This window comes from Malus sylvestris, chromosome 4, assembly GCF_916048215.2.
Source record: "Malus sylvestris chromosome 4, drMalSylv7.2, whole genome shotgun sequence".
Taxonomy (NCBI): Eukaryota; Viridiplantae; Streptophyta; class Magnoliopsida; order Rosales; family Rosaceae; genus Malus; species Malus sylvestris.
The window spans coordinates 4,894,339-4,918,116 of NC_062263.1; the positions used below are offsets into that span (position 1 = coordinate 4,894,339).

Genomic DNA, 23,778 nt, shown 5'->3' on the forward strand with positions numbered 1-23,778 from the left:
TAACTTCATCAACCAATACTTGCACATATCAAATGTTAACAGCTGGTATATGCATCGAGTACCAGGGACATCGATCTAATCGTATAATTTATGAACCTGGGATTCTAGAAATTTATGGGATCACAGAATTTGTCTTGGTAATAAGATTAGATTTCAAGCCCTAAAACCTAGGCTGAGCTCGCATGCATTGCTAAATTGGAGGAATTTTTCAGCGTGTTGGGAAAACGACTTAGTACACCTAATGTTATAAAAAAAAAATAAAAAAAAATAAAACTTACAACTACTTGTATTATAACATTTATATTGTACAGGTCCGTTTTTCCGACACTGAAAATTTTCTCGCTAAATTGGTCCATGTTCCTTTGTAATTACGATATTATTTAGCTCGGTTATCACGTACAAGATAGCGTGTAAGAAGGTTATTGAAGCCAGCCCTTGCCCTTGGTGCATGTGAACAGCCTATTTTCCCCCGCACTTCCGTCACACGGTGCCGTAACAGTGGGATCTAAGTCACCAACATCTTATAGCTATACCACCCCCAAGGCCCTTAAATAATAAATAATTATAATAATATACAGAAAATTACATATCCAACTTGGCATTGTCGGTCACTCCATGTGTACAAACCACAGAACCCTGAAAAGTTCATGTATATAAACCCCCTTAGGGTTTCTGAAACAGTACAAATCTCAGTGCATGCAGAAGAGCTAGTACTCGATCGGAACTATTTTTTGAAACGAGGGTTTTTTGGTGGGAAAGAAACAGCAGATTAAAGACGATGAGAAGCCAGATGAGATTTGTGCTTCTCGTGCTCCCATTTTTGGGTGTGGTTGCAGTGAGCTTCTGTCTAGGGTTTGTGAGTGCAGATGGTTCGACAGTGCCAAGGCCGAAGTTGACTTGGCATTACTACAAAATTCACAATACTTGTGATGATGCAGAGGTTTATATCCGGCACCAAGTGGAGTTGTTTTGGAAAAAGGATAAAAGCATCACTCCCAAGCTCCTCCGGTTGGTCTACTCAGATTGCTTTGTAACGGTACGTATTTCGTTTCTACTGTCTACCACCTCCTATTCGTTCTATCACAGATTGGATCAATTTAGTTTGACGTAATCTAGAGATACCATCTACAAAATATTATTTAAGTAGATGATCTTCCTAGCATTTTCGTTGAAGTAGAGCAAAGAAAATAATACAATATTAATATATCATTCCCTAGTCAACAATCACTCACCTTTCCCACGAACTACTTATATAAAATATTCTAGGTCCTCCTGACTCGAAGGCAAGGTAATTACTAAAAAATAACACGATAAATTTCTAACATTGTTTAAGGGTATTGTTATTAGCACTCCAAAAATCTCATTTTACACTTCAAACTTTCTATAATTAAAAAAAAAATACACTTGTGAGGAATGTAGAATGAGATTTTTGAAGTGCTAATAATAGTTCCCTTGTTTAACTCCCTTAGTAAATTGTGATTTGTACATTCCTCACAAGTGTATTTTTTTTCTAATTATAGAAAGTTTGGAGTGTGAAATGAGATTTTTGGAGTACTAATAACAGTTCCCTTGTTTAACTCCCTTAGTAAATTGTGATTTGAGTGTGTGTTGGGCTTTTTTATTATGTTTTTTTTTTCTAGTAAATATCTTACTTTTATTTTTATGATGTAAGTTAATGAGGAGAAATAAAGAGAGTTTAAACTTGAAATGCACTAAGAGAGAATTTGTTACTGAGTATCTGATTGACTTTTTTTTTGTTAGAATATCCACCTCATTGTGGTAGCAAATAAAACATAGGGTAATGCTATCGAAACCAAAATTTTAAATCATATTTTGTAAATTTAATGATGTGGATGTTTAAGTGTTGATTAACTTATTTATTTTCTATTGGTTACACACAATTTAGTTTGTCAGTTTAAAATTTTTAATCTCTCTAGCATATCCTAAAATATATCACACAAGCAAGGATAAATTCTCCATTTCCTTTTTTTTTTATTAAACATTAAATTTACCCTCCTTTTTTTGTGAATATAACCATGAATATTTCTTTCGAAAATTTCAATTGAGGTAAAAAAACATAAATTTTGGACATTAAATTAAGCGAACCTACATTTTATGACCCAAAGAGAGCTCGGTAAAAAGAAATTTTAGCACGTGGTGTAGAACTTTTTTTTTCAGTCAAAAGTATTTCTATTTCAGCTATATGATGAAATAACAAATCATTTAAATTTCTCTGTTTAATTTTTTTTTATAATATTTTTATACATATGGAAATGCAGGGTTGTGATGCATCAATCCTCCTTGATGGTGAAGACTCAGAAAAAACTGCACCACAAAATTACGGGCTTGGAGCTTTTGTTGTCATTGACAAGATCAAAACCGTCCTCGAGCAGCGGTGCCCCGGTGTCGTCTCTTGCGCCGACATTCTCAACCTCGCCACTAGGGATGCCGTTCATTTGGTACCATATTCTCAAACTATAAATGAAACCATATTCTCAAACTATATATGAATCGAGATCCCCTTAGGATTTCAGGGTCCGGAGCTGATAGATCCCAAAATTCGAGTCACTTATTTTAATTTTATGGCTCCAGTTAACCTATTCGACTGGCTCACATCACACAAGCTAAGGGTCCATATCTCTCTTTCCCTCTCATGAACAATTTGGATTTCTCGATATGACTCAGTTCCATACTACTAAGATTCGAAGAGGATCTGAATTCTACCGTATATATTCTATGGGTCTGGCTTCAATATATGTAGTACTCAGTGTTACGAGTATTTTAGCCGTTATATTTGATTTCTAACTGTTAATAATTATTCGGACCCCTCAGTGCTACGTACCATTAAAGAAAAATTGATGATTCTCATGAAAAACTACTATTTGCACCCAAAATTTATATTGTTATTATTTAAAAATAGTACTAATTATCCATGTATTTATTTAAATATATCAACAGGATGGCGCACCATCTTATCCTGTTCTGACAGGAAGAAGAGACGGTCTGACATCAACCAGGTCATCAGTGGATCTTCCCTCACCCTCCATCACATGGGAGGATGCCCTTAAATACTTCGACTCTAGAGGCTTGAATGTACTGGATATGGCAACCCTCCTAGGTAACACCACCATCCAAAATCGAAATTGAACCGCCGTTTCATTGAAAACCATTTCGTTTTCAGTTTTCAATTTCACTAATAACAAAAAACGAACGGCCCCTAAAACGGAAAATTAGATCATCGCAAGTGTAACTTTGATGTGGGATCATTGGTTTCTCAAGCTAAAATGCATTTCGATTGGTTTCAGGTGCACATTCAATGGGGAGAACACACTGTCGCTACATTCTTGATCGGCTGTACAATTTCAATGGCACAAAAAAGCCAGATCCAAGCATGGACCCTTCACTCTTAAACGATCTGAGAAGGAGCTGCCCGCCGAGAACGAAAAAGGGACAGACCGACCCTCTGGTGTACCTAAACCCGCAATTCGGTGCCGACTACAGATTCACACAAACCTACTACTCCAGAGTTCTATCGCACAAAGCCGTACTTGGAATCGATCAACAGTTACTGTACAGCAATGACACTAAGGAAATCACTCAAGAGTTTGCTGCCGGTTTTGAAGACTTTCGAAAGGCGTTCGCTATGTCTATGTACCGGATGGGAGAGTACCAGGTTTTGACAGGAAACCAGGGCGAGATACGCGAAAATTGCCGAGTTCCGAACAAGAAGTAGATGGCGAGTAGCTGTCTCTGTGAACCGTTGAGGGATTCAGGAAGGGAAATACGGTCATCTCGGTGGCGGTGATTTGTGTTGGTTAAGGAGGAATAATTTGGGTAATGACCTAAAGAAAAAGTACATTTCCAATTCATAAATAAAATTAGGGAGTTTTAATAAAACACTCCCGATACTGTCTACTTTTAACGAAAAACCACATTTTTACCTTTAATTGACACTATTCACTATACCTTTAAAAAGAGCTTTTCGTTAAAAGAGAAGTTTTTTGGACTTTTTGTTAGTTTTCCTATAAAATTATCCAACAAAGTTTCTTAGATTGTGAGACTCAAGTAACTCTCAGCATACGATATTTTGTATAACCGTCAAATAAAACTCTCCTTCCAAGTTTTCACATCCTCTACTCCACAACATATAACGAAAACTAAACAGACTCTTGGAAGTGCAAGCGTCATGAAGTAAGGAAGATTACAAGATTAATAAATAATAAAAAAAAATCATGTTTTCCAAACCTGTAACAGTTATCCATCTAAGCTTAAGCAATCAGAACTCCAAGCACGAAAACAGAGAAACTTCTTCCGACTTTGCAATGTCGCTGCTGGCTTCAAGATAAGGAAGAGAACAATATAAGCTCTGGCAAATAAATACTAACTGGAAGCATAGAGAGGAAATTAAGGAATATGCTCCTGAAAATCATTTCAGGAGTAACACCATAAATTTGTTAATATCGACCTGCTCGAAAGTTAAAAAAGAAAAAAATAGACAATTAAGGAGAAAGGGAAACAGTTATGGAGTCCAGAGCCGACAGATTTTAGGAACAAGTTTGTTACTAGAAATCTAGCAAATATTTTGAATACAATATCTGCTGGGGAACCAAATATCTCCCTTTTCTCATTGCCTTTCCATAGAGATATCAAAATATATGGTCAGACACGAAACAAGCGTAATTAAGGGTGACAATTCGTGTTAACAGATTGTTTTCGTGGCGTGCAATTTACAGTTCAATTCGAAAAGTAGTCAACCTTAACCAGACCCATATGATCAACCCGTTTATAATAGCACGGTATCATGTTCAGGTTCTCCAACGTATGTTGTGAAACTAAAAACTTCAAACTAAGTTTCCTCTATTTCTAAACTAAACCTGTCCTTTATTGCACCAAACCTGTCCTATATTTCTAAACTAAAACTTCAACCCATTTATAAAAATTCACAACTGGTATGATTGTGCCGTTCACTGTCCCTTATGGTTTATCCTAATTATATCTTCACCTAATTAAATTTTTTCCTCATGTGGCCAGAAAAATGACCACAATGCAAAAGCAAAGCATCAAACATACAAGAAGATCCCATCTGATCGGAAAGAAAGATCAAAAGATAAGATACTTATATCTGAATGTGACCAACCAGTTCAAGAATAAGAAGAGTGGTAGAATTGGCAGGAGAGAAGGGACGTAGACCAAACTACGTAAGCTCAAACAAGATGCCCAACAAAAATCCAATTACAACAGGTCCTTTCAATAGGCAGTCCAATATTACCTTCCTATGGTATATAAGCAAATAATTACTATTAAATTGAAAGGTCCTAAAAATAAATCTAGATTCCACTCTGCTAAAACATAAATACGGATTCACTTTGTCATTAACCCCATCGACAAATAATATAAAATAACACATCATGATTTTCAGACAAAACAAAAAATAATTATCATTTGATTGAATGTTATGTAATGTACCAAAACTAGGAACAGGAAAAGAGAAAGCACTCATCTAGGAACATTTCCAAATCAGATCAAACTGAAACGATTGCGGGGTTTCCATACAAATGAAAGCAAAGAGAAGTACATGATATTTACCTTGCAAAAAAATGTGATGGAGACAACATAAGTGCAAATAACTGGACCGATCTGCAAACCGCAATGGCACGTCAGCTTGAACTTATGACTATAATTAGATCAGAGTGCCAACGCTGTGCTTCAAGCATGATACTATCTGGGAATGAAGAAAGCCTAGTCACCATTCCGAGCTGCAGGGCTGTTTCTCCTGATAAGCTGGTTCAAACAGAAGTTTCAGGAAAAGCATCCACAAAGCAATATCCACAGTTTCAGGCAACAAAATGGTAGTTCCATATGCAGAAATGGAAAGTCTCTGTACATTTTTATTATCGGCCACCTGTGTTTTTGTCTCATTCTTTGTTTATTACTTATTTTCTTTACTTTTTCATCCACAATCAGTCCAGTGCATTAAAAATGATGCCTTCTGTTATATTATATTAATTTTCTAACTTTTCCAAATTATACGAGCAGACTTGCAGTGCATCATAATTATGCACATACAATCATGACCTAATCACAACACCTTGTTGGATGCTTGAAAGTTGCACCTGTGGACATTATCTAAAGCGGACGTCCACAAAAGAGACTACCTCTATATGCACATATGTAAAATGTATATATATGGTCCCCTCGAAAAAATCCCTTTTTCCTAAAAAGCAAAAGGGATCCGATTGTTGGGGTCACCCCACAATGTTGTCCAAGGATCCTAACTGCCTACGTTTTATGTCCACAATTTAAGAAAACTCTCTGCAAAAAATTAGGTAAACCGAAAATCGCTTAACAATTTAAATAACTAAATGGTTTTCCATTTGGATATTATTTCATAATGATTTGTGAATAGAGAAATAGCACAATGAGGGTTGGCCCCCTCATGCAAGCCCTTTTGCTTCTAATCGAAAGAGATCCCTGTTTATGAGTTCCCCCCACATATCTAGACACACACGTTGGATTTGAGATTGCAAATAGAGAAACTTCAAGAATAACAGAAGGGGGACATGCTAGCAATGTGTAGTGCTATCCCATGATTTATTTCTTAATTTAGAGAATGGTGAGAAAATTCCCTTCAAAATTTACAGAGAACTACCAGTTCTCTAACTCACTCAAATTGTTAGAGAGAAATAGTAAATCAAAAGATCTAACCTTGTAGAAATATTTCTTCCGAAGCTTGACCGCTGAGCGGATGCATCTTTTCACATTGATTTTCAGCAACTTATCATTGAAAGTCTGCGGAGCAATGAATAGTGTCAAATAATGATTGTAATACTATTAGCTGGGTCCAACCACCCCCCCCCCACCCCAAAATATACACATATACAGTAATTGTCCCTTGATGCTACATACATATATATACACACACATAATTAATTTAAATCCAAAATTTTGTGAAGAGTTTCTTGTAAAAAATAAAAAAAAAATTGTTAACAGGTACAAATCCAACCAAAATAAATCGGACATAATAAAATCTCTTAGCAACACTTGCGCAGCTTTGACTTTAGGATACCCCATATCATTATAGGCCTCTATGAAAACACACATACTCCCAAAAAATTAATACATATACTCCCCGGGTGCTAACATTTTCAATCCATATCATTTGACGCTTATACAACTTTGACTTTTTAAATCTGTATCATTCTGCACTCGTGTTCACAATGCAAACTTGGTCGCGGCTGTTGGATGTGTTTGGAGTGGTGAGGGGTGTCCTTTACATTTCTATTTCCTGTTGGTGGAGAGGTATTCCTTTTGGGAATGACAAGAAGGCAGTCACTTTCTTTTCTTTTCTTTTTTTTTTGAGAAGAATGATAACACTTTATTAAAAAATAACATGAATCACAAAATAGTGGATAAGAAATCCACCATCTAGCAAAACTAGCTAAGACCTCTCAAGTAGATCTATTTACAAGTAACATAACGTCAACCAAAATCATTTAACGGCTGCTAACAAGGCAGTCACTTTTGTGCAATATTAGCTCTTATGTGGATAGCTCGGTTGAAATGAGCAATTGGTTTCAGTGATGACAAGTGGGAATGAATTTTCTTTAGACATTCATTCCAAGGAAGTAAAAAGATATGCCTTTAATATTATTTATCTTGAATTAGGGTAATTTAAACTTAAATTTGATTTGAGTCCTTAGTTTGAAGGTGCATCTTAGACTTTACGAGCTTCTCATCCATTCTACTTAATACTTTTTTTCCAGTCTTAAACAAAGGTTGGGTTGCCACTAGCACTTTGGTATAGTGGTATTCCTCTAAGTGGGAGGTCTATGGTTCAACTCCCATGAAAGGCGACTTCCTTACCAAATTATGGCAGCCCATTGATTGGCTTAGGCCAATTCCCCACCGCCCAATATTGTTGTATAAAAAATATTAAAAAATAAAAAAAGGTAGTGTTTTATCCGAAAAACAAAAGTGCAGAAAATCTGACCCAAAATGTTATATACCAGGTCACCAGAAAAGTAACCATTGACAGGCTGAAAACAAACAGAGAAATTGAATAATTAAGGGATAGCAGCACCTACCTTTATCATATCATCAATTGAACGCGTCTCACGAATAATTTTCTGACGGTTCATGATGAGGATTGCTGCAACACAGAAGACCGGTAATTCATCATCTCCATTCCTCGTTGATGAGACCACAGAGCAGATGTGCATCCGGTCATTCCTTGACCAAAAATTCCTTGTCAACCCGCAAAATTTATAGGCTGATCCAGACTTCATTCCAGTGTCAGACACGGAGCATTCTAGATTGCCACTATTTGAATGTGATCCGCTCTTTGTATGACCACCACTCTCAGCAGTTTCATCCCTCAACTCTGCTTCAGAATCCCTCGGAAGTTGTACTACCAAGGCTTCCAGACAGTTGTCCTCTAAATTGTAAGCCAAGGATTCTTGAAAATCAGCGGCCCACATCATCTGCATTTAACATACTGACAAGTTAACTATACAAATACACACTGCAGTTTATGAAGTAAATATGTAGTAGAAAATATCTCATTCTAACTTATCATATACATTCCGGCCAAAAGAAACAAAGGATAATAAAAAATAAAAACAATATTATAGACATGCTTAGAGCTTACTCTCCAAACTCCTAACTCCATAGGCTAAGTTTCTTTCCCATTTGTAATTTTTATAACGCCAAGCTCATCATACGTACTACAATACAAGGAAATGCGCTTATAACCCTAAAACCAATATTATGAAATATGCCCCTTTGACGTCAAATAATTCAGGAAAAGTCACACAGCAAAAAGAAGCAGCAAGCCATCATTTACTCTATGAAGTATGGCAAGGTCACACAAATTAATATTTGCATCTAATCAATATCATAGTTCATCCATTTTGTAACTGTCAATGCAGGCTATGCGGTCCAAATTTTCATAAATTCTTTGGGTAGTCTACCATATCAAGCATGAGAGAGCAACTGAAGAGCACAAACCTCCCACATACAAAGAGCATCATTAAAAGACAACTCCCGACGAAAGAGAACGAGCAGCATCCGGAATGCAAAATGCAGGCTTTCAGCACCTATGTGTGACAGGTGTGAAAACATTTCCCTGTCTGTGAGTTCCAAGATATTCCACAATCCTTGCAACTGCTTCATTACCCCAGTCGGTCCTTCCATTTGGAAATTTTCACGCTGAAAGAAGGGTTTGAAAAGAAAATGTAAGTGATGGAGTATAGAACTATCAAGCTCAATTTATATGTAAGGTTTGGAATACCATTCTTCTTAGAAGCATCTCAAAGCACCAAAATGCATCAGCATCATCCTCAAAGAGAACCACAAATGGAGACAGCAAGTCACTCATACCTAAAATAACAAATTTCCTTTCAAGTCAAACTTACGTCTGCAGCTTTTGAGATAAGTTGGTAGCTTAAGATTTTACTGTTAGAGAGAAATTATGTGGTGACAGAAAAGAGCCTTAAGAAAACAAAACTAATAACAAAAACAACCTTGACAATATCCCGTAGCTGGATCCACCCATGCATAAACAGCAAGAATATCTGACATCCTAGCTAAATTTTTAGCATCCTCATAGAATTCAAGATGACTATCTGTTCTTACCACATCAACAACTGAAAAAAGGCAGATTTTGTCAATTTAAAATAATTCTTTAAAAATATCCATGGATGAGAACGAGCAAATTTCCCACCTCCATATAAAAGTACGTAAATACAAGTAAGAATAAGAAAGAAAGGAAAACTTACCTATTCGGTGGAGAGTCCAAAGCCATTCAGATACCCTGTCTTCATTCACAGCCCCTCCTTGAGACATGATTGTATTTCTAAATTCTGTTTCTGGTACATCTGATATTTTCAACCCGTTTACCATTTCTGTCTTGTTACCCATATTATTCGGCTGCATCACCGATTGATGGGCATCAGTAGAAACCAATTCAATTTCAGAGTTAATGGCACATGAAACTTTTTTGGATGGTGAGCAGTTTGATTCAATAACTAAGTCTACATTGTTATTGACTTGAAAACTGTGCATGCTGTCCTTTTTCGACCTGGACTTATGTTGCAGAGAAACATTATCATCGTGCACTCCACCTTCTTTTTTATCTTCTTCACACTTTCCGAACAAATCAGCAACAGGTAAAGGAGGAAAGTCAAAAAAACTTTGTGGTACATGTTTTGTTTCATCTGCTTCGCTGCCTAGCTTTGGGGAGCAGCAGTCATGTGGCCCTGAAGTACGTATGAAAGATGAAGAATCATATGCTACACTATCTGTGCTCTCCCTCAGACTGACAAGGTCAACCGAATCGCTAGAACTCTCTTGTTGGCATGCATATGATGTATCTGTACAATTATTATTCCTATCACAATAATTCTCTACTTTGTTAGTATTATCAAAAGAAGTTTGTCTATGTTCAACTTTAACTTCCCTCCCATCCTCCTCTTTAGACGGTGCCCTCACATCCATAACCTTGGACCCAACAACATAAGCAAGTGAACCAGTTCCAATGCTTGAATGGATCATTTGGCACTGCTTAATCAGGTCACTGTAACGTTCCCTGCATGCATAATGAAGATGTTGAGTACAAACAAATCCAACAGATTGTACTTCAATTGCACTTACTAATTCAAAAAATAAATAAATAAAATAAAATTCTTAACTGAAAAGAAAAGTCCATGGTGCATTTTAATGTGTAAAAGGGGAATAAAAGCTGAATTACGGCTTTTGATTTATTTTCATTCTTAATCCCTGTCTACACTAAGGATAAATCTACTCCAGAATTTATTTTACAGACTAACTTACACCATGGCTAGATGAGATGAGACCTGGTTTGCCATCTAGTTTAATAGCACAAGCAACATATCAAAGGTCGAGCTCGGGTGATATGCATGATAAGCCATATAACCAGTCACGTTATGGAGTAAAATGAGTCTAGAAAGGTTGGGGCATTTCCCTTCAGACCAAAGAAAAAACGATTTTGCATTGTCCTTATCTTTTGACTAAAGTGAATGGAAAGGTACTACATGCCCTGCATACGTGACGTCAAATTGACCCATCATTGACCACATGAAGGCCAGTGAATGAAGATGAGGACTTGAATAAGTGATCACTTTCCCAGTGGTACAAGAGATTTTAAAAAGTATAAAATTAAACAAAACAAGAACACTAAGAACTGAGAAGAAAGAACTAGACCTCCGGGCTGTCCGCAACTGCCGCCGAGACTCTTCAGTGCTACCCAGAGCATAACAACCAAGTAAAAATTCCCAGACTTCTGGTCTTATAGATGGATCGACACCCTATAATGCAGCACAAAATTGTAATCATAAGTTAAAAAGTTACATTAGCCATCTTTAACACAGGAATTTCAATACTTCAAAATCACAAAATGACTCAGCATTCTTGAAACAACACATATAAAACAAAGTTCGCTTTCACAAACAAATCAACACAGTAAACCAGACAATGATTACTGAAAATGCCAACAGAATACCACCTGAATAGTTAACGCTTATGCCATAGTGAAATGTGAGTTTTTTTTTTCGGTTTTAAATGAGAGAATATACACCAGAAATTCCATGCCTATTCACAGTTGATAGTACAAGTTGTACCAAATAAACAAATATGTCCAACTTCTCTTCAAACACGTTTACCACATTTCTAAAGGCGATGAAATCAAGTGAAAGGATTAGGGATGTTGCAAATAGAGGTCATCTGCAACCCTAATAATGATGTATTTATAACCCCAATCATGATCCTACTATTTGTAAAACAAATTAGTCATAAAATATAACATAAACAGACCTTTAATTTATAGAAAATTCAATTGAAATGTTAGAAGAAACTCGCTACCTATGAGACACATATTATATTCCATGGTAAAACAACATACCCCCAATGCTATTAATTTGAGTGCCTTCTGAAAACCAAAATTCTTCCCATCACTATCAAATGTTGCCTGCCACTTCTCCGGCTTAAGCATTTTGTTCACCTGAATCATTGGGACATAAAACATCAATGCTCCATAACAATTACAACAATGAACAAAAGAAAACTCATTAAGGTAATTTAACTACATGGAGGTCGATTAATGGTCCAATCTTCACAAATTGTTCCACCCTACGTTATGGTGGTCAACTAATGGTCAGTCACAAAATGTTCCAGCCTAGCTATGACTCTACTATATCATACGTAACTCCCTCACCCTTGTTCCAAAGGCCCAAACTAATAGAAAGATCTGAAGTAATTTATTTGTGACTCTAATATCACTTCTAATGCCCTCATCCTTGTCCAACAAAACCCAAACTACCTGAAGATTAAGACGTAGTCTGTGACTACTGGAGGATTAACCTACCAACAAGGCACAAGTAGAGTTCCCTTGATTTAATAATGACATTGGTGCATGCAGCGTTGGAAATTTCTTCGATATGGTTGATACTTTTGTGGAAATATCGAAAAATCAGGGAAAGATATGGAAACTGGGAATGAAATCTACACTTCACCCCATATCGGCAGAGATTTCGGGAAATCAATAAATTTCTTTGAAATTGTTTGTATCAGTGCAGAAATTTCAGCAGAGAATATGCAGATTGGTGGTCGATTCATTTTCTTCTTTGTTTCTTTTTCACGTTTTCTTTCGGTATCATTTGCTTACGTGAAGATTGAGTTTTCAATCTGTTCCGTGAATTCAACTTGCTGATTTCTAGTGTAGCAGAGGTTTGGGAAAGTTTGGCAGATCAACTATTTGATGGGTTTCAGGCTTTCAGCAAGGTTATGGTTTCAGTCCTTCTCGGTGATATATTTGGAGATTCGTTTGCAGTTGTAGGCACGATGTCATTCACTAGGTGCACGTAATCTGTGATTATAGAGTTGAATTATTTTTGGGTTGGATATGTATAAGCGACTAGATACCAAAGAAGGAGAGTTGGATATCTATAAACTAGCTAGAGCAAGGGAAAAGAAGACAAAGGACCTAAACCAAGTGAGGTGCATCAAGGATGAGGATGGAAAGGTTCTTGCTACAGAGAACGCGGTTAAAGACAGATGGAGAGGTTATTTTCATAATCTTTTCAATGAAGGACATGAAATGAGTGCTTCTTTAGGGGAGTTGAGTAACTCAGAAGAGTGTAGAAACTACTCTTTTTATCGTCGAATCCGGAAGGAAGAAGTGGTTGTAGCTTTGAAGAAGATGAAGCATAAAAAAGCAATAGGCCCAGACGATATACCAATCGAAGTGTGGAAACTTTTGGGAGAGACAGGTATAACATGGCTCACTGACCTTTTCAATAGGATTTTGAAAACGAAGAAGATGCCAAATGAGTGGCGAACGAGCACTTTGGTGCCTATCTACAAGAATAAGGGCGACGTACAAAATTGCATGAACTATAGGGGTATTAAGCTAATGAGTCATACAATGAAGCTCTGGGAGAGAGTCATTGAGCATAGATTGAGGCAAGAGACACGGGTTTCGGACAACCAATTCGGGTTCATGCCAGGGCGCTCAACCATGGAGGCAATCTATCTCTTACGAAGATTGATGGAAAGATATAGAGATGGGAAAAAGGATTTACACATGGTCTTTATAGATTTGGAAAAAGCGTATGATAGGGTCCCAAGAGACATTCTTTGGAGGATTTTAGAGAAGAAAGGAGTACGAGTAGCATATATCCAAGCTATAAAGGATATGTATGAAGGAGCAAAGACTGCCGTAAGAACTCATGAAGGACAAACCGAAAGCTTTCCCATAACTGTAGGATTACATCAAGGCTCATCCTTAAGTCCTTACCTTTTTGCGTTGGTAATGGATGAGTTAACAAGACATATTCAAGATGATATTCCTTGGTGTATGCTTTTCGCAGACGATATAGTGTTGATAGATGAAACTCAGGAAGGGGTAAATGCAAAGCTTAACCTTTGGAGAGAAGTGTTGGAATCTAAAGGTCTTCGCCTAAGCCGATCAAAGACAGAATATATGGAGTGCAAGTTCAGTGCAAATGGAGGCCAAAACGAGTTAGGGGTGAGGATCGGAGATCAAGAAATACCAAAGAGCGACCGTTTTCGTTACCTAGGATCTATCTTGCAAAAGAACGGAGAATTAGATGGAGATCTCAACCATAGAATACAAGCTGGATGGATGAAGTGGAAGAGTGCATCCGGCGTGTTATGTGACCGCCGTATGCCACTGAAGCTCAAGGGAAAATTTTATAGGACGGCAATAAGGCCGGCGATGCTGTATGGCACAGAATGTTGGGCGGTGAAACATCAACACGTACACAAAATGGGTGTAGCGGAGATGAGGATGCTTCGTTGGATGTGTGGGCACACAAGAAAGGATAAGATTAGGAATGAGGATATCCGGGGTAAAGTAGGAGTAGCCGAAATTGAAGGAAAGATGAGAGAAAATCGGTTACGGTGGTTTGGACATGTGCAAAGAAGGCCTACTGACGCTCCGATTAGAAGATGCGACGATGGGACAGAGGTTCAGGGCCGAAGGGGTAGAGGAAGACCTAGGAAAACTTTGGAAGAGACTCTAAGAAAAGACTTAGAGTACTTGGATCTAACGAAGGACATGACACAGGATCGAGCACAATGGCGTTCTAAGATTCATATAGCCGATCCCACTCAGTGACTTGGATTTTCCAAGTCTCCAACCGAGAAGTTTTCCTCACTCGGAAAATTAAGGGAACACTACCCCAACCTACATGCTCCACTCAGAAAGCTTCAACATACAAGCTTCAACAAAAGAAAATTCAAAGAACTTAGCGAAGAAGGCTTTGGTGTATTTAACACAATACGTTGAAATGAAGGAAAGCTTATTTATTGATATCCCCGATAAGCTACAAATATGTACATATACATGAGTCAAAATAAACACACAAGAGGGAGCCTTCACAAAGGTTGCTTAGGAGAAGTCTCAGCAGTCGGTAGAGCCCCAGAAAGAGAAGGCACCGGAGGGGGATCATTTGGAGCCTCAGTACTGGACAGAACCCTAGAAGGAGGAGACATCAGAGGTTGATCATTTGGAGCTTCATTACGCGGTACAGCCCCAGAAGACGAAGGCAATAAATGCCTTTGGAACAAACCTACAAATCTCTGATGATCAAGTAAAACCTGACCATCAGTTTCCTTCATCTGGTCAAGCTTCCTCTTCATGTTTGTAGCATAGTCATGTGCGAGCCGGTGCAACTGTTTATTCTCATGCTTGAGCCCTCTAATCTCCTGTTTGAGACTCATCACTTCAGCCGCCAATGATTCAACTTGGCGGGTTCGAGCAAATAGGCGTTGGGCCATATTAGACACAGAACCTGCACACTGAACACTGAGAGCCAGCGAATCCTTAACAGCTAACTCATCAGACCGTTTGGAAAGTAGTCTGTTATCTTTGGGAGTGAGAAGGTTCCTGGCCACCACCGCAGCGGTCATATCATTCTTCATCACGGAATCCCCAACTGTAAGAGGACCAGTAGGGGAGACGAAGGATGGGCGCCATATGTTGTCTGGAGAAGGCGGGGCTGCCTCTTCAACAAGGTTCAAGTCAAAACGACGGTCGGAGGGGCCAGACATTTTCAAAGGTGTTGAAGAGAGAAGAGGTCGGACAAATCAAGATCTTAGAAGTGCAAGAATGAAGCTTCTACTGGTGGAGATTCAAGTGTGCTTTGGAACTTAATGCCAGCCCTTATAAAAATCTGCACTCGACGGAGCTTCAGAAATCGAAGAGGCGCCTGCTCAGAAATCGAAGAGGCGTTTGCTTTCTCAAAAGCTGGGCTGCTTAGAGATCACGAGGGTTGATCTCAGAAATCTAAGAGGCGTTTGCTTTCTCAAAAGTTGGGCTGCTCAAAGACCACGAAGGCTGGTCTCAGAAATTGAAGAGGCGCTCGCTTTCTCAAAAGCTGGGCTCCCCAGAGACCACGAGGGCCGATCTCAGAAATCGAAGAGGCACCTACTTTTCCAGCCTTGTCAGCACCTGTCACACGCACACTCAGCTTTGCGGAAATTATGGGCATTCTGTCGAAGACTTCTGGGGAAGTAGAAAACACATGAATCTTACTGTTCAATCACCCACTTCCCACACGCAACAATAGCTCATGGGTACCACAGAAAACTTTGCCAAAGTTCTCTGCCAAAGTTGAGCATGTGAAGCTTGCAGCTCCCACTACATCGCTCTGACCAAGAAGGGTAAAAGAATAGCAAAGAAACAGCACTAACAAAGTTTAGACCCATAAATTTTGAAGGTCTAGCTACTATATTATTACCCACAAGGGTAAAGGAACAGTACCACTGCTGGATAATTGGACAGTCCCTGTGTGTCAACCTCTGTGCTTCGTGGCAAGGTAGACTAGCAAACATGCCCAACCTTTACTCACATTCGAGAAAACACTCCCAACAAGATTGCTTGCTCCAAAATCGAAGAGGCACCGTCCTCCGAATCTCGAGAGCCAGACTCCCAACATGACTACTTTCTTAAAAATCGAAGAGAGGGTAAAGGAACAGTACCATTGCTGGATAATTGGAAAGTCCCTGTGTGTCAACCTCTGTGCTTCGTGGCAAGGTAGACTAGCAAACATGCCCAACCTTTACTCACATTCGAGAAAACACTCCCAACAAGATTGCTTGCTCCAAAATCGAAGAGGCACCGCCCTCCGAATCTCGAGAGCCAGACTCCCAACATGATTAATTTCTCAAAAATCGAAGAGACACTGCTCCCCGAATCTTCGAGAGCCAGACCCCCAGCGTGTGCTTTCTCAAAAATCGATGAGGCATCGTTCTTCGAATCAATCGAAGAGGCGCTCGCTTTCTCAAAAGCTGGGCTGCTCAGAGACCACGAGGGCCGATCTCAGAAATCGAAGAGGCACCTACTTTTCTAGCCTTGTCAGCACCTGTCACACGCACACTCAGCTTTGCAGAAATTATGGGCATTCTGTCGAAGACTTCTGGTGAAGTAGAAAGCACACGAATCTTACTGTTCAATCACCCACTTCCCACACGTAACAATAGCTCATGGGTACCACAGATAACTTTGCCAAAGTTCTCTGCCAAAGTTGAGCACGTGAAGCTTGCAGCTCCCACTACATCTCTCTGACCAAGAAAGGTAAAAGAATAGCAAAGAAACAACACTAACAAAGTTTAGACACATAAATTTTGAAGGTCTAGCTACCATATTATTACCCACAAGGGTAAAGGAACAGTACCACTGCTGGATAATTGGAAACTCCCTGTGTGTCAACCTCTGTGCTTCGTGGCAAGGTAGACTAGCAAACATGCCCAACCTTTACTCACATTCGAGAAAACACTCCCAACAAGATTGCTTGCTCCAAAATCGAAGAGGCACCGTCCTCCGAATCTCGAGAGCCAGACTCCCAACATGACTACTTTCTCAAAATCGAAGAGAGGGTAAAGGAACAGTACCATTGCTGGATAATTGGAAAGTCCCTGTGTATCAACCTTTGTGCTTCGTGGCAAGGTAGACTAGCAAACATGCCCAACCTTTACTCACATTCGAGACAACACTCCCAACAAGATTGCTTGCTCCAAAATCGAAGAGGCACCGCCCTCTGAATCTCGAGAGCCAGACTCCCAACATGATTACTTCCTCAAAAATCGAAGAGACACTGCTCTCCGAATCTCGAGAGCCAGACCCCCAGCATGATTGCTTTCTCAAAAATCGAAGAGGCATCGTTCTCCGAATCTCGAGAGCCAGATACCACAGACCACTTTTTCAAAGTGCTCTGACAGAGTTAAAACATGTGAAACTGACAGCTCCCACTACCGTGCTATGACCAAGCAGGGTAAAGGAATAGCATTACTACTTGTTAGGGAGACTCCTATATATGTCAACCTCCATCCCCAACGGACAGGCAGACCTGCAAAAATGCTCAACCCTTCATCATATCTGAGAGGGCACTCCCAACGAAGCCTTTCGAAATATTCAGCTTTCTTTCCCCCCGATAATACCTCTGCAAACAAGCTATACTAGAGCAAGAATATCTCATATCATCAGGGTTAAAAGCAAGAGTATCCCATATCATGCTTTTTCCCTGTCTTTTCCTTTGGCCTTGTTTTTACCTGCAAGACAAGGAGAAAGAGAGCAATCAGTCAGCACTTGGAATCAAGCTTCCAGCCAAGAACTGACTGCCTGGAACCCCTTACCTGATTACTTACCTGGCATTGCTCTCGAGTACTCATCTTCAACATCTTATGTTTCCAGGGAAGATTCCGCATCTGCTTGAGGAACAGATAGGGCAAGTGCGAAGGATACAAGGAAGCATGTGGAGACAAGCGTAACAGCACACGTGCCGATACATCCATTACTCTGTCAAAAGCAAAAGTATCCCATATCAGCAGGGTGGAACGTACTCTAGATTTGATGGACTTGTTTTGACCCTCAAATTCTTCAGTCGGCCTTATACTCTGGAGGAAACCAGAAAACCCTCCAGCTCAGTTCAAGAATAAGCCTGTGGAAAGTTACTTCTTCAAAAGCAAAAGTATCTCATATCATCTCTTCTCATTTTTCTTCTCTTTATCCTTCATGCTGCTACAAGATGGGGAGAAGGTGAACAATCAGTCGGAGCTCTGATTGCTTACCTTGTCTGTCACCTCTTTCAGCAGACCCCCTAGCTCGGCGACTTGGGGGACTCCTACTACATGGTTTGTATCGCGCTTGACCAAGCCTGAAACTACAAGTAAGCTTCAAGTGAAATTGATACATTACCTTGTGCATCTCCACCAGTTAAAGATACCACCCCTGGATGGAGGAAGAGTACTTCCAGAGAAGATGCCACATCTACCTATGAGACAGATAAGGCAAGTCAAGACGACTCCACACTCCGATACTTAGAAGTTTCGTGATTACGAGATCATTCTCCCACAATATTTCTTAATGTCATTTGTACTAAATCATTCACTTGTACTCACTAAAGGAGAGCTTGAACCTATGTACTTGTGTAAACCCTTCACAATTAATGAGAACTCTTCTATTCCGTGGACGTAGCCAATATGGGTGAACCACGTACATCTTGTGTTTGCTTTCCTATCTCTATCCATTTATATACTTATCCACACTAATGACCGGAGCAATCTAGCGAAGATCACAAAAAGCGACCGTTTTCGCTACCTATGATCTATCTTGCAAGAGAACGGAGAATTAGATGGAGATCTCAACCATAGAATACGAGCTGGATGGATGAAGTGTAAGAATGCATCCGGCGTGTTGTGTGACCGTCGTAGGCCACTGAAGCTCAAGGAAAAATTTTATAGGACGGCAATAAGGCCAGCGATGTTGTATGGCACAGAATGTTGGGCGGTGAAGCATCAACACGTACACAAAATGGGTGTAGCGGAGATGAGGATGCTTCGTGGGATGTGTGGGCACACGAGAAAGGATAAGATTGGGAATGAGGATATCCGAGGTAAAGTAGGAGTAGCCGAAATTGTAGGAAAGATGAGAGAAAATCGGCTCCGGTGATTTGGACATGTGCAAAGAAGGCCGAATGACGCTCCGGTTCGAAGATGTGACTACGGGACAGAGGTTCAGGGCCGAAGGGGTAGAGGAAGACCTAGGAAAACTTTGGAAGAGACTCTAAGAAAAGACTTAGAGTACTTGGATCTAACGGAGGACATGACACAAAACCGAGCGCAATGGCGTTCTAGGATTCATATAGCCGACCCCACTTAGTGGGAAAAGGCTTTGTTGTTGTTGTTGTTGTTGTTGTATCTATACCATCTGGGGTTTCAAGATCAAGCTCCGAATTGGACACAGTTGTCTAGTGCACTTTTGCACGTAATCTGTTCGATGAAATGTCTTAGTGAATTGAGGTTCTGCTTTCTTCAATTTTACATTTGGTATAATTTCAAGATTCTATCTTTGTGACTCTAGTATATTGCAACTGGTAATTTTGATATCAAGGCACGAAGCCAATTGTTAAAACATAAAACTGAGGTTTTGGGTACAAAGCATGTTATTGAATGTTCTCAAATGTTGAGCTTTTAAACATGATGCTTGCTCTCTTGTTTTGGGTTTGTTCATGTCTCGATTCATTGTTTGGTTTGCTGAGAGCCTTGTTGGAGGAGAATGATCTGTTAAGGCTCAAAGCTATTAAGGATTTAGAATTGGGTGTTGAAAAGTTTGTGTAGGCATTGGTGCAATGGGAAAGTACTACGCTGGAAGGCCTAGTCAAAATGAAAGATTAAGATATCAGTTTTAACTACATGAGCCTATGCATTCTTTATGGATTAATTTTTTTCTTTATGGTATTAGTTTAATTTAATAAGACTTGTGCTCCTTTCACGATGAAAGTTTCAATTAAGTTATGTATAATTTTATCCATTATGGTGAGATGCTTTACTTTATTACTTGTCATTAGAAGGAAGTTTTCATTCTCGCACATCACATACTTATTTTTTTACAAAGTATTTAATCATTAATTCTTGATTCATACATATTGTGGTTTCACATGACATTCTCTCAAGTTTCATTTTAAATTTTGGCATTTTTTAGCAAATTTCCATCATTTCCGTCAAAGGCAACCGATATCGATATTTGCACAAATTTGCATATCAATATTTCCACCGATGCCGATATTTTAGACACTGGGTGCATGATATGCTCCAAAAAAAATGTGGTGGAATGTACAATCTCACATCAGTCATAAACCAAATCCTAACACATGTTATATGAGCTTGATTTCACCAGAAAAAGGCATGGCAATATACAGTTGTATTTGACAACTTTTTTGGAAACTCCTTGACTCCTTACCTAATTAAATAATACCCCATCCACGCTCATTCGCGCACACACACACACACATACAATGTATATACAATTATACATACATCTAAAAATGTTCTCTAACGAGAATCTAAATTATAACAGATATGCTGGATAAAAAATCCACCTGATCAAGTTCAGACAGGTTGTCTAACAATATAACACGTCAAACTATCTGACAACGGAACATGTCTACATATATATGTGTGCAAAATTCAATATTCTCAAGCTTAATCAAGCATTAAAATGAACCCAAATACGCACAAGAAAGGTAGTTGGATTGACAATTCACAGGCCATAGACGGAGGTAAGTAAAATGCACAAAGACAAATATTGGTAATGTGAGAATCTTACAGCTATAACCACCTTTATAGGTGACTGAGAGAGGCATGGGTCGCTAATCTCTCGCACAATCGAACCAACTCTTTGCAAATTAATGGCGGCACCTGATTTCCCACAACCACATTGCTTGTCCTCTTCACCTCCACAAGACATGCCAATACCAAAGTTAACAGGCACCGAAACCCGCCAATACAACCACTACCTGTCCTCTTCTTCTCCTTCTCCTTCCTTCTTCTCCTCAACCTCCACAACTACCATTACACAATGGGGGAAAATAAATAGGAAAAACCTCAAATACCCAATCCAGAAATCCAATCAACTGCCAAAGAACAATCCACAACCAAAAAGATTAAGAATTTATGGTGCAAATGGAGCAAGGAATGGAAATGAAAATTGAAATTTGGAACTGGATCCAGGAACTGATTGGTGATCAGACGGCGATCGGATCATTGATACAAATGTTTGTGTGTGAGTTTGTGTCTGTAAATATCCAGAGAGAGAAAGAGAGAGAGGAGCTTACCTAAGGAAGAGAGGCTACGGAATAGCATGAGATCTTTGGAGGAGAGAGAGAGAGCGTTGAGGAGGAGCTCCTCCATCACCATTTAACTCACAAACCGTTTTTGTTGGATTTCCCCTGTGTTTTACTTTTCTTTTCTTTTTTTTTCTTTTTTTTATTCTACTAACTTTTTTTTTATTTGAACCGATCAATTTATAAGCCGTGAGACAAATATTCTATCTAGATAAATTGACAAATGCAATGTAGTTATTCACATAATAAGTGTTTGTAGGTTAGACTTCGTCAAATTGAAATTCCATCATTTATAAAAACAAAATAAAAACAGTTCATGACAATAATCAAATCGCTAAAACAATCTTCAATTTAGACGATCGACTCAGGATCATAGTATTAATTAGAAAGTGGGCTCAAAAAAAAAATAAAGTCGTAATAACTTATTAGCTTGTTAGCAATTAAGCACTCTGATATGATATAGGTATACAATATTTTCAATAGTATTATCGGATCATTCTGTAGGTTGTCATTGGAATATCAATATTTTTTATGTTAAAAATAAGTAGGAAGGTATTTCTTTGAAAGCGCAAGCTTTTTTAGTTAGCTAATTTCCTAGATTGTATTCAGTACGTGTTTGTAATCATTCATCTTAAATTTCTTTTAGTCTTTAGTTATAAGTCTAGTCTCTGATTACTTGGCTAACACAAAAACTTGATGAGAAGATCTTGTGGGCTTCATATGGTAATGTTCATGTGCGTTCACTTAGGAAATTACTCTTGAATGATTGAGTTATTTTAGGATTGTGATATCAAATTGTTTAGTTCATACAAGAATATCAGGATTGATATTTGTTAACGCAGAGCCATTTCAAACCTTAAAATAATATATAGTTGTAAGTTAGACTTAGTAACGTAGGCTTAGAAAGGGCCCAAGAGAGGAGAAGAAGATCAAACCCTTTGGCTATGAGCCAACCAAATAGAACCAGATGATATAGCACCATCACAATGATTACACAACGACTGCTACAGAGGATTGCTTACCGGTCTGGTTATTCGATCAACAAAGAAGATGAGCGCTTAATCAGAAAGTATTTTCTAACCACTCAAGCAAATTGCCAAAACTGGTAATTGTGACACAAATCATCAAAGACAGGCTTACCTAGACATCAAACTCCAAGCACGCATTGGCCATTAATAAAAGCAGACGTCTATGAAGGGGCATAAAGGTTGTCAGACTTATCCTTCTGGATAGTGCTTTCTCGGCCACTCAAGGCCAAGCAAAGCGCTCGATACGTGTTGGCTAAAAAAACCTTGTAATTGACCATGAGCGAATATCACTTCATCTCCACGTTCGTTTGAATTTTGGAGAAGTAGCAAGTAGGTCATGTCTACGTATTCTGTTTATTTAATTCCAAGGCGGTGGAGTACTTGAGTCCCAATACTTTTTGGGCTCACGAACCTATATAAGAGGGATGATTATCTTTTATCCCTCTTGTAAGGGGTCAGCCACACAATCAGGAAAAACATTAGTTTGTTGTATAACTCCTTTGTTACCCACATCAAATATAGGCAAATCATTATAGTGGACATATCCTATTTTTTAGGATTGGCCACTTAAACATTGTTGTTCATTACTTAACTATTTACCCCCAAACCCTATCCAGGGCTGACCATATTGGTCTTTGTTGACCTCCTTTCGAGCGTTAACATTATTGCCTAGTAATTAGGCGTATTCCCTACAAAAACCAAGGTCTTCGTCGTCCCTTCTTGACATTTTGCACAACCATAATACTTATTACTTTATCTAAGAGCATTTGCTAGGTTTTAAGCAACTTAGTGCAAGCTTTAGATACCCTGCATTCACATTCATACATTATCATTGTTCATGAACAAGTTGTGTTCATATCTTTGCTTATGAGGAAGATTTTATGTGTGTGACGTGATTATCCAAAAAAGAGCAAAGGAAAATGGAGTACTGCAAGACAAAATATTTAGTGAAGCTTCAAGTCTAATAAGTGTCTATCAAATTGAGTCTTGTAAAAGTCCTTTTACCTTATTGGATTAATTATTATGTGGCTGTGTGCCCAAGCATTTTTTGCTTTGTGTGTTAAAAGGTTTACCTTGTAAAATTATTGTGT

The 23,778-nt window shown here is 38.7% G+C and overlaps 2 protein-coding genes across 6 annotated transcripts; one reads left to right on the plus strand and one right to left on the minus strand.

Annotated features, from left to right (window-relative positions):
• Positions 1-678: 678 nt before the first annotated feature.
• LOC126619351 (probable peroxidase 26) lies at positions 679-3,945 on the plus strand. The gene is made up of 4 exons (XM_050287706.1): positions 679-1,036; positions 2,280-2,459; positions 2,959-3,118; positions 3,306-3,945. The coding sequence occupies exons 1-4, from the start codon at positions 779-781 to the stop codon at positions 3,731-3,733; spliced, it is 1,026 nt and encodes a 341-aa protein (XP_050143663.1). The 5' UTR covers positions 679-778; the 3' UTR covers positions 3,734-3,945.
• A 116-nt stretch (positions 3,946-4,061) lies between these two features.
• On the minus strand, positions 4,062-21,815 carry LOC126619345 (uncharacterized). 5 transcript variants are annotated; one of them, XM_050287695.1, is made up of 12 exons: positions 21,651-21,815; positions 21,155-21,449; positions 11,918-12,016; positions 11,221-11,324; positions 9,777-10,585; positions 9,522-9,644; positions 9,290-9,378; positions 9,007-9,207; positions 8,085-8,480; positions 6,706-6,789; positions 5,587-5,781; positions 4,062-4,335 (listed from the first exon to the last, which is right to left on the minus strand). In XM_050287695.1, exons 2-11 carry the CDS (start codon positions 21,281-21,283, stop codon positions 5,740-5,742), a joined length of 2,076 nt encoding a protein of 691 aa, XP_050143652.1. In that variant the 5' UTR covers positions 21,284-21,449; positions 21,651-21,815; the 3' UTR covers positions 4,062-4,335; positions 5,587-5,739. The 5 variants fall into 5 exon arrangements, with proteins under 5 accessions (XP_050143652.1, XP_050143651.1, XP_050143649.1 ...); XM_050287694.1 differs by having other exon boundaries at positions 4,062-4,328; positions 21,143-21,449; positions 21,651-21,814; XM_050287692.1 differs by having other exon boundaries at positions 4,062-4,331; positions 21,143-21,449; positions 21,651-21,814.
• Positions 21,816-23,778: the final 1,963 nt, after the last annotated feature.

Bases quoted from the DNA above. Each gene is read 5' to 3' on its own strand.
- LOC126619351 (XM_050287706.1), top strand. From the start codon at position 779: ATGAGAAGCCAGATGAGATTTGTGCTTCTCGTGCTCCCATTTTTGGGT. The intron at 1,037-2,279 runs GTACGTATTTCG...ATGGAAATGCAG, and splicing joins ACTCAGATTGCTTTGTAACG to GGTTGTGATGCATCAATCCT. The intron at 2,460-2,958 runs GTACCATATTCT...ATATATCAACAG, and splicing joins CTAGGGATGCCGTTCATTTG to GATGGCGCACCATCTTATCC.
- LOC126619345 (XM_050287694.1), bottom strand. From the start codon at position 21,283: ATGTCTTGTGGAGGTGAAGAGGACAAGCAATGTGGTTGTGGGAAATCA. The intron at 12,017-21,142 runs GTAAGATTCTCA...CCAATGATTCAG, and splicing joins CTATAAAGGTGGTTATAGCT to GTGAACAAAATGCTTAAGCC. The intron at 11,325-11,917 runs GTATGTTGTTTT...GCTGCATTATAG, and splicing joins TCAAATTAATAGCATTGGGG to GGTGTCGATCCATCTATAAG.